This window comes from Canis lupus, chromosome 5 (genome assembly GCF_011100685.1).
Source record: "Canis lupus familiaris isolate Mischka breed German Shepherd chromosome 5, alternate assembly UU_Cfam_GSD_1.0, whole genome shotgun sequence".
NCBI lineage: Eukaryota > Metazoa > Chordata > Mammalia > Carnivora > Canidae > Canis > Canis lupus.
In genome coordinates this window covers 59,481,822-59,495,404 of record NC_049226.1, presented here as the reverse complement: position 1 = coordinate 59,495,404, position 13,583 = coordinate 59,481,822, and the positions used below count along the sequence as shown (strand labels likewise).

Genomic DNA, 13,583 nt, shown 5'->3' with positions numbered 1-13,583 from the left:
TATTGATATTTTAATCTAATTCTGGATAAACCCTCGGAAGCTGACTCCAGGGTTTCTTAAATGTTCCCAGGGATGGTTTTCGGGTCATGTCTTCTTTGAAGGATTACACATGATTAATAAAAAAAAGCATTTAATAACCAGGAGTCTGGTTGGTATTTGATATTTTTGCTAGATGCGCCGCTGACATTTTATTGCTGGGCGTTCAGAGAGACGGACGGGTAGTGTGTCGATATCAGAAGGCCCAGCGCTCCAGGCTGGCATGACGCCTGCCCAGCCTCCACCCCAGGGTGTCCAGGGGGTGGGGGGCTGCCTGTCTCCTCCCCAAGTGTGGAGTCTAGAAGTCAACGCTGGCTGCTCCGTTCTGTCTCTGGGTGCCGCAACACCTTCTATGTTTGCCCGCCCCTCTCGTTTCACTACAGGAGCTGTGTCCCTTTGCTCGCCCCTCCCTGCTCTGCAGAAACGCGTGAAGGATGCCCCCCACTGGTCAACAGGCCCCCTGCGACACTGCTGTGGCCCCAGGGTCTGGCCCAGGCCTGAGCTTACCGGTTCCCGTTAAACGTGGATTTGTACTCCCCGGTCGGGTGCAGCGTCTCGTCGGTGTACACGGGCACAGACGCCCGGACACACTCGTGGGAGCACTGGAGGGTCTCGTTATAGGCCGTGAATATGTCCAGGCTGCTGGGCACCCGGGCAGGGGTGAAGTCCGTCAGGTTCTGGCAGCTTTCCTCCTGCTGGTTGATCTTCCGCTGGTGGCTATTCCTACGCGTGTTCCCGCTTTGGGCACAGCTGGTGACAGAGAAGTCGGGGTGGGGGTGCAGTGGGCAGATGCCGGAACCCGGCACTTAGACCATGGGACCTTCGTCTCCAAGCATTAATTATTCGTCATTTAATATTAAATGGTAATTCCCAGCCTCTTCAGAAAGATCAACCACAATCAAACAATCAGTTCGCTCCCTCTCTCTTTCTCTTTTTTTGTTAATAAAATTTGAATTTTAAATGTGGCCATTATTGTGGGGCAGATTATGAGGGAAGTGTCTCAGCTGTGTTCTCCCAGGGACGAAGCCTTGTCTGGCCAAATGATGTCAGCCAGGCAGTGGTGCTGACTCAGTTTCCCCATGAGCTGATGGGTACTGGTGGGACTGGTCTGGTGGTTCATTCTGGAATGGAGTGTGTAACTATCTTTGGGGAGAATTATTAAGTGGGGAGCCCTGCCTCCTCAGCCCCGCCCCTGCCCACGTCCCAAGTTGGAAATGAAAGTGGATCATCCACCCTTCACTGGGTGATGTCCACCTGCTGTCAGTCTATGGAGAGAACTGTCCTGAACACCCTGTGGATACTTTCCTGATCCTCTGGACCACAGAGGCCTCCCAACACCACCAAGGATGGACACGGAACCCCACCCTCATCAGCCACGGGAGCTGAGGGAGGAGACAATGGGGGACCTCTCCCACTCACTTCCAGCAAGTCACAAGAATGAGTCCCATCCTCATGGAGGAGGGCAGCTAGAAGGAAATCTGGGGTGCCCCCAGTCTGGGGACCTAGCTCCCCTTCTTCCCTGCCCCACTGTGCTCAGAGTCAATGCAGAAGGAGGGCTGTGAGTGGCAAGGGTCCATGAGCCCATCTTCCTGTAAGTCATGGACGTGCCCTGTCTCAACCTTCCAGTAAGAGGAGCCCTGCTTCCTGGCCCAGAAGCCCCACCCCGTAAACAAAGGTGGAAAGATCAATGCAAAAGCCAGGGGAGCCCCCCCAAGATCATGAACCCCCTCATCCACTGCCTGGGTTGGCCTCCCCAGAAGAGCTCTCTGAGGCTTCGCTGCAAACCCAAATGTGGGAAACCAAGAGGGAGCTGGCCCGCCTGTCACACTGCAAGTGTCTCCTCTGAGGCCCATCAGGATGATCGATGGAATTTGTCCTGCCGCACATCCCCCTGGTCCTAGGCTCCAGAGTCCCTCCTCCGGCCCGCTGGCCGGCCTCTGCCCAAGACGCCCTGCAGTGGCAAGCGGAGTGCTGTCCTCATCACCTGTCCCGGAAAATTCCCCAGGCCCCGGCTTTGCTGGCTTATGGGAGGCCTCACTGGTTTGCTCTGAGGTCTGTTTTGAGGTTGTGCCAATCTCTACCCTCCCACCTTCGCTAACTCTGGGGACTGGCTTTCTCTCAATCCCCATTATCTGGACCCTCGGGGCAGCTGCCGCCCATCAGCCCTGTATGGTTTCCTCTCAACACCTGCCGGTGACAGGGGGATCATTTGGGTGTATTATTCTACGAGGGACTTGGAGCTTTGATGCCAAATGGAGACACATTTGCTGGAGGAGTGGCTGCAGGCAGATGGGGCCTCAGAGGTGTGTGTGCAGCAGGGTCACCCAGCAGGGCCCTGGTGTTCCCAGGGGTGTAGCAGGTGTGTAAACCTAGCAAGGCCAACCTCAAAGTAGGCCAATTTCCAGGAGGAAATAGGCAAAGACAGGCTCCCTGGAGCAAAGCAATAACCTAGTTCAGTAGACTCGGAGCGGCTGCAAGAGGAAGGAAGGGTTCCAACTGAGCACTGCCGCCTGGACAGCCGGGGGCAGTGAGAGGTGGGTGCGGACCCGCCGGGGCTGCTGGGACTGGCTGGGCGGCATGGAAAGGCATGAGTGAATGCAGCCACTGGCTTCAGGAAGAGGAGCACCTGCTGCCCAATGAGGAGGAGGGGGCTAGGCTCACTCACATCCTGCACACAAACCCACATTCAGAGGATGCTCCCCAAGGGGTCTCAAGAGCCAGAGCTGCACCCCATTCTCTGGCCCAAATGAGAAAAACAATGCCCTGGGATGCAATGGGGCCCAGGTTTGAAAAGTAGGAGACTCTCTGTGCACATTTCCCCAGGAGCCCCCCACAGCCCCCATTTTCAGCCCAGAGGGGCCGAGGAGCCTTACCAGTTTTTTAAGACAAGAGTTGTAATCAGAGCAGCTATGACCATGATGAGGGAGACAGTGATGGTGATAATCTGATGAACAGCCAGACCTGGAAAAAAGGAAGGAGGGGGGCAGCCATGAGACCAGGGCAGGAGACAAAGGAGCCCAGGAAGGGCAAGGGTCTTTCCTCCTTAGAGCAGGTCCTGGCAGGTGCCCTGGGTACCAGGACTGCTCTCACCTGGAGTCCAGGAAGAGAGTCCCAGCCTCAGCATTTCTTGGCTCCCCAGCTGTGACCTAGCCCACAGGCAGCTGTGTCCTTTCTTGCAACTGCCAAGCCCCTCACCTGGCCCAGGTAAGCTCTGGCTGAGGCATGCCCCAGGACCTCCTACTTCCTTTGTTTCCTCCCACCTGGGTAAGTTCTCGATTCTGAGCACCAGGCCTTTGTGGGGACACAGGAGGGACCAGGGCAGCCCAGGATTTATTGGGAAGGTAAGGGAGAGGGGTCATGGGTTGACTGACCCCCTGGCAGACTCAGGAATAACTGGATCACTGGGCAATGTCTTCCTCTTTCCAGAGTCCCCTCCAAGATGCTCATAGCCTGATGATGTTCCCAAAATAAAAGATCCAGGCCTAGAGACTCATACTTTCCAAAGGCCCAGAAAAGGATCTGCAGTGGGGCCTCGCTGCCCTGTGTCTGCAATGTGTGTATGTGTGGGGTAGGATGCAGGGGTGCCCTGAGGGGTGAGGAGTGGAAACAGCAAGTCAGAAACAGAAAAAGGGCAGCCTGAGCCCCACCTGAGAGCTGTCTGCTAACCACAGACAGGGGTGGCAGAGGACCCGGATTCCCTCCTACCCTCTCCCTCTGCCCCCACCGCCCTGCACCATCTTCCACTAACCACAGATGCAAGTGGTGGGAGGTAAAGCTCCTACCTCCGGTCTCCCACCCGAGACAACACACCTGTCACATCCTTCCTGGAACACGGACACGGGGGCATGCCCAGCGGACTCACTGGTCCAAAAAAGCCACCTGCAAAGGCCCTGTTCTCTGATCAGAAGGAACCCTACCTGAGGAGCTGGACCATAAAGGTCCTGGGGGTTCTGCAGCAAGCCCTGCAAGTGGCAGCACCCTGTCCCACGGAAACATTAATTTCTCCATGTTCAAGCACTTGGGATGTGTAAGCACTTGCCTCTGTCCACCTCTGGAGTCTACCTGCAGAGTCCCGCCCATCACCCCCGAGGAACCCAGCAGGTCCTGGTGTGAGAACAAGGAGCACGCAGGTCCCGGTGTGGAGGATTTCAGAATATAAGGTTTTTCTGGCGGTCTCCCAAGGACACAGGCTTGCAAACAGATGTTACCTCTCTACTGAATATGATCCTCGTGGGGGAAATTGCTAATAAATGATTCAAAGTTGGCATGACCAGAAAACAAGCTTTCTCTTCCTGTTTGCCTATCTTCTGGACTATTTCTGCTTGTCATGAGGGATTCCCATCCTGAGCCCACAGCATAGGCACCACGAGGGATACTGGAGAAGACACATGAATGTAATGGAACTCCCTTCATTTATTCTTTTATCCACTAATTCAAGAACCAGTTATTGAGCACCTAACTGCATGCCAAGCAGCATCAGTTTTGACCAACTAAGCCACAGTGTCCCCTTCTAGGGAGCAGCTGCACTAGTGCCCATTTTCTAAAGTGGCAGCCTTCACTGCTGGTTCTAGCCAATGGCTGAACATACACGTGTGCCCAAGTTGTGACACCTGCAATGAACCTCTGGGCCAGTTTGCCTTCTCATATAAGACTGCAAATCAGCTTTCCAATGGGATTGATAGCTAGGTGTGCCCCAGGGATCACCCTCAGTCTCATTAACAATGCAGTACCCACCAGCCTCAGTGACCCCAACTATTCAGCAGCTTCCCCAACACCCAACTAAGACCTTATTGGCAGAGGAAGGGTTGGAAATGACGGTGATGGTGATGATGGTGGCGTTGATGGTGCTGGTGATGGTGGTGGTGATAATGGTGATTATGGTGATCTCAGACATGCTCAGTAACTATAACAATTGTCAGATGTGCATTGTCCAAATTATTCCTGGTAACAGCTCTCAGAGGGAGACACTATCATCATCCATTATGGAAGCAAAAATTATGTGGCCCCCTTGGTGTAAATTCCTTGGATCACACAGGATCTGCTGGCTCAAAGCCCATACTAAGAGCAGTAGTGTATAATACAATTCTGAGCTCAGCCTTCACTTCTGGTTTTGCTCTGACCTTCTTTAATCTCAGTTTGGGCCTCTTTCTTCCAAGGCGGAGGCTGGCACCTCTCCCATCTACATTCCTGGGGGAGAGTAAGCTTCTACATCATGGAGGCAGGTTCGAGCCTCACCACCTCCTCCATGGATAGACCCCATGGGAAAGGCTCCAGGCCCATGCCAAAAGCTTCTCAGCCATTTGTTGGCAGGTTGTACCCCAGTCTCTGAGTCTTCATTTCTTGGGCTAAGCCTTCCATCTTCTAGGTCCGGAGAATTCAACTTATGGAGACTGGCAATGTGGAAGTACACACTGAGTGGGTGAACCAAAGGCACTGAGAGGCCCCAGCACCTGCAGGACCACAGGAGGCCCAGGGCACTGCCAGATTTTGACCTCTTATCTTGTTACTATGGGAATTCTTTTGGGTTGAGTATCTGCAGTGGCTAATGTCCTTGGAAGTTAGGAGTTCCATGACCAGCTGAATCCTAGATGTTTGCTTGCCTCCCATTCCCCCTGTGGTGAGGTTGGGAAAGCACTGCCTCTCCTCATCTGCTAGATGTAAGAAACTGAGGCCTGAGGGCAGAACAGTGGGCTCAAGGGACTCTCTCCCTCCCTGATGACTCTCAGAATGGAAGACCAGCTCTTTGCCTGAGGTCCTCATAAGTTCCTGAGACTCTGTAAGAAAGGGGCATCATCATCATCTTCAAACCCACCCGTAACCCCGCACACAATCTAATACAGTCCCTCACAACTGTAGCTGGGTGACTTATTACATGTATAACTGAAAAGTAGAAAATAAAAACTGGGGCAACAGGGAGTAATGATATAACCCTAAAGCTTGCCTTCTTTTGGAGGCCCTTCTGCCTTCGGTACAGAACTCCTCCATAGAACTTACCAAATTAAATTTTGGAGGAAATGATGAGTGGGTTAATAACTAGCCAGGATGATCTGCTATGCTTTCTAGAAGGACTTCTTTATGCCAGGTACCTTGCCAAGCCTTCACATGTGATCAATCTAATCCACCAGCATCCTGCACTTTTGCACCTGCCTCACCCATGAGGAACCTGATGCTGAGGAGTAAAGTGACTTTCCCATCATCATTTGGCAGACCCAGGATGAAAGACAGTTCTCTGCTCTGGAGCCTTAGAGAAAATCAAATATCTAATACCAAACAGACCCATCTGTAGCTACATTCTGGTCATGGAGCTAGCTAGAGGCAAACATCTGACTACTTCTTACATACTTTACTTGCAAGGCAAACTGCCTTATGCTTCAACGCCTTCCCATGCGTTTTGATGGGTTCTTGGGCTCATGCATAAAAGATCAGTAGCTATGTAAGAAGATCCCATAGACCCAATTCTTATGATGGTTTAACAAGGATCAGGCCTTGTAACATGTGGCAAGAATGACACTGGTAAGAAGCAGGTAGGAAGACAGAAAAACCATAAGGAAGCCTTCTCATTTCCTCTTTCTGGGAGACCGGCTACTAAGGAGAGAACAGGACAGCAGTGAGCAGTGGTGTCCTGTTTCAATCATCTGCCCTGTTACTGAGTCCTCCCCAAATGCAAGGAGCCCTTTCTTCATCTGTATAAATCCCTTAAGTCTTTCCATGGATGCTGGGTAGGCAAACCTTGCCATTAAGGGCCAGAGAGTAAATATTTTAAGGCTTTGTGGCAGTATGGTCTCTGTCGCGACTTCCCAATCCGGCCATTACGGGGCAAGAGCAGCCATGGACAACATGCAAACAAGAAGGTGTGGCTATGTTCCAATAAAACTATTTACAAAACTAGACAGCAGCCAGATTTGGCTCACAGGCTATAGTTTTCTGGCCTCTAATTTAGGTGAACAGCTGAGGGTGGTTTGTCTTATAAGTTAAGTAGAATACATATGTATTTTGAACGATTGGTTAAGGCTGGAACTCAATCTTCAAACCTTTGGTTCCCAAGATTAGAACATTCACACCCCATCATCAAAGGTTTACTGAATTCTGAGAATTTCACTGGCCACTGCCAAGGTGATTTCAAAGATAGCCACAGGTCCATCTTAGCAAGCTGGACCATAACAATCAGCAACGGGCAGCTTTGCCCTGCTGGGTTTGTGATGTGAGGTTGGCCTGACCACAGATCACTTTGTATGACAGTTTCCTTGAGAACTCAATTAGACAGGATTCTTGATTTTTGGAAACCAAACCCCAGGGAGAATTTCATCAATTTAGTCCAAGGACCCTTAGAAATATTTCAGCTACATGTCTTACAATTTTCTCCATTGGCTGAAAAGGAGCTGCATTTTGCCAAAAGACAAGAATGTTCAGATCTCAGAATTGGTGTGTCAAGAGGGACTTCAGCCTACTGGCTTTCCCTGCCCCACGAAAATAGCAGGGTTCTTGGGAGGTTATCTCCCCAGCTTCACTCCTTCCTCACTAATTTCTCCCGATAGTCCCATCTTAAATAGTGTTTCCTCAGGTCAGGTCCCCTATGGCCATTACTCAGCTCAGGCAGGAACATCTGTCCCACAAACCCTACTGACTCCCGGCAAGGCAATCCTTGAACAGTATCTACACCAGCTGTCAGGCAAGCTGTAATCGGGAGAACCACGAGGTCACCTTAAAGAGAATGTACACTCTAACCCCCAAGAAAGGGAAGAAAGCACAAACTTTCTCCTCTCCATTTACAAGGTCAATACTGAATCCATCTTCAAGTTCTTTGCAATTCAGACTCGGTCCCAGAGTGCAAAGCATACTGCGTGGGGGTCCTTGCTTCCCCTTCCTGACAGGTGTTATTGTTCCTGCTAATTTAGGGGCTCTTTCTGCTCCTGGTAATTGCCACTGTATACTAATGTGCTAGGAATCAGCTGCCATCTAGATAATGAAAAATTATACCTGGAATAATGGATGGGGACAGATGGATTAGCAAACTCTGCATCAATCAATAGGGCTTTTATGGTTATATTTGTGGTGGTTTGTAATAAGATCAGGCCCTGGAGATTGATGTGGAGTTGGTAATCCATCTCTGAGTCTGGAAGACTTTCTCATTAAATGAGGCTGAATCAAACATGGGCCACTGTCCATGGCAAAAACAAACCCTTCCAGGGCCTTCTTTCCTAGCACTTGAGGAGTGGTACAGCTGGACGAAGGCAGAACGATGGCCCTGGAAATTGCTGAGCCAAACAAATGGATGACATATCTTTGTCAACAGTAGGTCATTTTACAATCAGGGATCTCATGTGCCAGCACTGTGGGAATGAAGAACAGATAACCAATGGATCCAAGGACATCTGTCTTCAGGAGCTTGATAGGTGAGAGGTGACAGGGGGTTCCCAAAGTACCAATCCCACTGTAGAAACACCATTGCTTTTCCACAAAGGCTGAAGACATGGACTCCACAGCACATCTCTGACAGTCTCTGGGAACACGATGAAGCTCGCAGCATCCACTGCAAGACGGGTGAGAGGGTGGCCCTGCTTTTCTGAGTAGGAGGCACTCCAAGGGCTCATTCTGAGGCACTTGGCCGCCTCCTGGGGTGGGAGAAGGCTGCTCAGGGAAAATGTGTCATCCAAAACCAGGGTGTTCTCAGAGATCAGGGCTTCTCACTTTTGTGGTAGGGACACAAGGAGCATGCCATCTTCTGAGTGACCCTGCAGAGCATTGCAAGTGGCAGGTGATGGGGGAGGCTGAAGCCAGGACTCCATGGAGATAAAGTTGCCTCTTGTTAGAAATCTGTCCAGCTTAGGGCAGGACCACCCCATACGGAAAGAGAGCCACATTCTGGAAACAGCGGTGCTAACAACTCATGATAACACGGTGAAGGTGAGTCCTCGAGCAATCAGCCCAAAGGACCCAAGTCAGACTGTCCTCAGCCAGGGACATCTGGCCATGTCTGGAGACATTATTATTATTATTATTTTTTTTGGTGGCTACACAGGGGTGAGGGGTCCTACCAGCATCTAGTGGATAGAGGCCAAAGATACTGGCATATGTCCTACAACGCATGGGACAACCCCATAGAAGGAATGATCTGGCTCAAAATGTCAACAATGCTGAAGTTCTTCACTCATGAAAGAGATGCATGAATGACACCAGGAAACAGGTGTCCCCATCGTAACCTGGTCACACCATCCAAACTGAGTTGCCAGAACACCATCACTGTGGTAGCATGTGGTTAGTGGCTCAGACATGTCCCCATCACACAGAGGCTGAGATGGGATCCTCTGCCCATCATGCCTCCTGTGCTCCCTCCAGCTACTTCCTTCTTAGTAGCAAATGAGGCTGGGGGAGGCATACAGGACTGATCCCCCACTGCGGCTATGAGTTGGCCAGGTAAGGAAGTCCTACGCATCTTATAGTAGTGGGTGTCCAACTGGTTTGGGCGAATTACCCACAGCCTCATGAAGTGGGTGCAGAGAGCTCCCCATCTCCACATGGAGGCTAGGGGACTTTCTCAACACTGCATAGTGTAATTTGGGAGGTCCCCAGGACCACTTTCAGGTTCAAGAATTCACTCAAGGATTCACAGAATTGAGCTGTTACACTCAGTTTTGGTTTACTACTGTGAAAACACACATATTAAAATCCACGCTGGGAAGAGGAGTAGGGGGCAGAGTACAGAAGAGACCAGGCGTGAGCCTGCAGCCCTCCTCTCCCGGTGGAGGAACGTGGGCAGCCCTGCTCCTACCAGTGATGATGTGTGACACCATGCACAGGATGTGGCCAGCCAGGGAAGCTGCCCTGAGCCCAGGCATCCAGGGTCTCTGCTATGGCTTGGTCACGTCAGCATGGCTGGTCTTCACCCCAGCCAGACGAGAGGTAGAACAGACACCCTGCAGCCCAAGGCCTCTACTGTCAGTCCCACTAGTAGTGCAGACTATCTGGTAAACCAAGATACTCCTATCAAGCAGGAGATTTGGAGGACTTACAGTGACCTCCTGGGAGCCGGGGTCAAGGTCATTTCTCTGAGCAAGGTTAACCCTTCCCTGCACATATAGCTAAGGCCCAGGAAACCCAGAACTCAAACCCCGGAAGTCTTCCTTTGGAGCCCGTGCCTTTAGGGGCTCCCCTGCACCACCCTCTAGAGAACAGAGGTCCTTTCTCCAAAGGGGGATGGCCTGTGGCCATGCCGCTGTGAGTGCGAGAGAATGTGGGGCTTGTTGTGTGCACCTCTCTGACTATGGCTCCCAAAGGGACTTGAAGTGAGATTCAGGCCCCTGATATGAGGCCCCACTAATGCTATCCCGTCCCAGGTTGGCCACATCGAGGGGCCAATTCCTCAGATGATGAGAACCATCTCTGCATTTGGAGACTCCTCTGAATTTTAGAGCCTAGTGAGGAGGCAGGGAGCTAGGGACCAAAAAGATCACACAGTGGCCAGGCCAAACACAGTGAGATCCCCAGAGAGTTTGGGAAACTCCATTCGCTGCCAGGAGTGTGGTTCTCACTTTGGGGTTGATCTGTGTCTCCCCCAAAACTCACATGTGGAAGTCCTGACCCCTGCTGCCTCAGAATGGGACCTTATCTGGAAATAGGGTTGTTGCAGACTCAGTTAAGATGAGGTTATGCTGGGGTCGGTGGCCCTAATCCAGTATGACCAGTGTCCTTATAAAAAGGGGAGATTTGGAGACACTCACTCCCACAGGGACAAGATCAGGTTCCCCTCTATCAGAGCCCATGAAGCACCAGAAGCCGGGAGAGGCTTGAACATCCTTTCCCGTAACCCTATCTTGCTCTCATTTCTGGCCTACAGATGCAATAAGGCAGTAAATCTCTGTTGTTGACACCACCAACTCTCTGGTAAGCTGTGATGATGGTGCGAGGAACTGAACACATCTGAGCGGAAATGCTTCGTAGGGACCCAGGAACCTAGGGGGGGTCAGTTAGAGCCACAGAAGCCCACGGCCCTTACAATACTTTGCAAAACCAGACCCCACATCACAGCTGGATTCAACCAGTCTTGAGACAGCCGGCGTCAGCCCCTGGGAGTCCAGACCCTGGACAAGTGATCTGGTCTCCCTGTAGTGGGATGGATAGCATCACCCTCCCGACCCCGAATTCAGGTCCACCTGTCCAACCTCAGAATATGATCTGATTTGGGAAAAAGCTCTTTATCAATTTAATTAATTACCTAAGGATCTTGAGATGAAATCATCCTGGATTTAAGGTGGACAGTCAATGAATGGCTGGTGCCCTTACAAAACCTCAAGGGGGACACAGAGAGACATGGAAGAAACCCATGTGACTGCGATGGGGGTGTGGAGGCTGCCATAGAGGCTGGAGGCGTGAGGCCGCCAGCCCAGGGCCGCCAGCAGCCACCAGAAGCTGGAGAAGGCAGACAGGACCCTCCCCTAGAACCTTCGGAGAAGGCATGGCCCTGCTGGCACCTTACTTTCTGCTTCAGTCCTCCAGAACCTTGAGAGGATAAACTTCTGTCATTACAAGACCTCGGCTATGGGACTTGGCCCTGGCGGCCCCAGGAGGTCTGTATACTTGCTTTGCCTCACTCGACTCCTCTGCAAATAAGATCCCAGGAGAATTTATTCAGAGGATGAGGAAACATCGTTAGCCACATGGCTGGGCACAGTAGGCCTCAGTGGGGGCAGGTGTCCTCCCCCTGTGGCCATAAGGAGGGCCTCTAGAAGCTCTGCTTCTGCCCCTGCCAACCCCCACACATGCACAGATCTGGGGCAGGGTGGCAAATGGGGCTGAGGTTTGCATCTCTCCTACTCCCTGGGGTCGCTGACACCACACTGAGTAGAAAAGCCTTGAGGCTGAGGTCAGAAAAGTGGCTGAGGGCCAAATCCAGCCCACCATGTGATTTGTTAACTAAGATTTTAGTGGCATAGGGTCACATGAGATTAAATGTCTGAGGCTGTTCTTGTGCTACCAGGGCAAGATTCACTCGTGTGGCCCAAAAGCCTAAAATATCTGCTATCTGTCCCCTTAGGAAAGAGGTGGGGACCTCTGCCCTAGAGGACCCCCGGGAATTCCACAGTAGATGCTGCTGTGTGTGCCTGGCGGGGATGGAGTGGGGGCAGCTGGGGAGAGGGTGGTCTGGCCCTCCGTGACCCTGCCCACCACTTATCTTGGGGCCTCTCCCACCGCAGGACTGCACACACACGGTCACCCCTCGTGGAAGAGGGCATAGGCTAGATAAGCACTTCTGAGCTGAATTTAACAGCTAGGAGGAGGGTTACACATGGAGGCCAGGCCCTGTCCATCTGCCCTCGGACTCACATTCCCGGGTCAGCAGTGACTGGAATGCTGAAGTGGGGCCCAGGGAACAGGCCTTCTGCCTTGGGCCCTGGCGACTGCAGAGGCTGGGTCAGACCTGCTCGTTCACAGGCAGCATCGCTTCTGAGTAGAAAGGCCAGTCCTGCGTGAACATAACCCCTCAGAGAGGATGAGATTCTCAACTTCAGGAGCTTTGAAAGCACGAGCACCAGGGCTTCTTTGGCCCACCCCTGCCTCTACCTCTGCCCTGCATCATTTGCTGCTCCCTCCCTCCCACTCACAGGCATGGACACACGGGCACACACGAATATACATGCTTGCATACATGTACACACGGGCACACTTGGGCACACATGCATACATACATGCACACACAGCCACACATAGGCACCACATGCATGCATACATAGGCACACATACACACAGGAACACATGTGCACACATTTACACACTCATGCATGCACCCACAGGCACACATGTGCATGCACACACTCCCCACATGCACACAAGGCACAATGCACCATATGCATGCACACATGGGCACACATGTACACACGTACACACACAGGCACAAATGCACTCAGGTGCACCCATGCACACACTGAATTCACTGCTCATCTCATTCAAGAACAGATGCTGCCGATATTCAGCTTTGAGCTCAGTAGCCAATATGGAAATGACCCACTTCTTTCACTTAACTCCCAAGCACGTTGGATATTTCAACAAAGGATGGCAGGCGAAGAAGGAGTGTGCAGGGGAAGCCAGCATTGCTCCACGCTAAGGAGATGTTGGGGGCTGGGGAGGGACACCCCCGTGGTGCCCATCAGCCAGCCCACCTGACCCACAGAGAGGCTTCTGCTATGAACACACCATGGTCCGTGGGCACGGGCCCAGTGGCTGGGGCTCTGGGTCCCAGGAGTCAGGTGTGGAGTCAGTAGCTGGATTACTCAGCAGCAGCGCCAGCACCCGCCATCAGTAAAGTCCAAATTTAGCCCATACAGTAGTGAATGGATCAAACCTCTAAGCAAACAGTGCTGCCCTCCCCCACAAAGCCTGACCACCCTCCCTCTCAGAGCATCCTCACCGTGCCACCTGGATATTCACGTCCCGTAGATGATGCTCCGGGACTGCCCTGTGCTCCAGATCACGAGCTGGAGCACCGTGGGTGCACCTCTCACCCTGGCTATTGGTATCTACGGGGAGTGTGGGCAGAGGCTCAGGCTGCCTTC

At 52.1% G+C, this 13,583-nt stretch overlaps 1 protein-coding gene across 3 annotated transcripts in view; it reads right to left on the bottom strand.

Moving 5' to 3' along the window:
- AJAP1 (adherens junctions associated protein 1) overlaps positions 1-13,583 on the bottom strand; it is a 123,114-nt gene that overhangs the window by 17,285 nt on the left and 92,246 nt on the right. For all 3 annotated transcript variants that reach the window (XM_038537761.1, XM_038537759.1, XM_038537760.1), the window contains exons 3-4: positions 2,910-2,997; positions 544-786 (exon numbers count right to left, since the gene is read on the bottom strand). In XM_038537761.1, the coding sequence (XP_038393689.1) occupies positions 544-786; positions 2,910-2,997 (331 nt within the window). The remainder of the gene's footprint in view (positions 1-543; positions 787-2,909; positions 2,998-13,583) is intronic.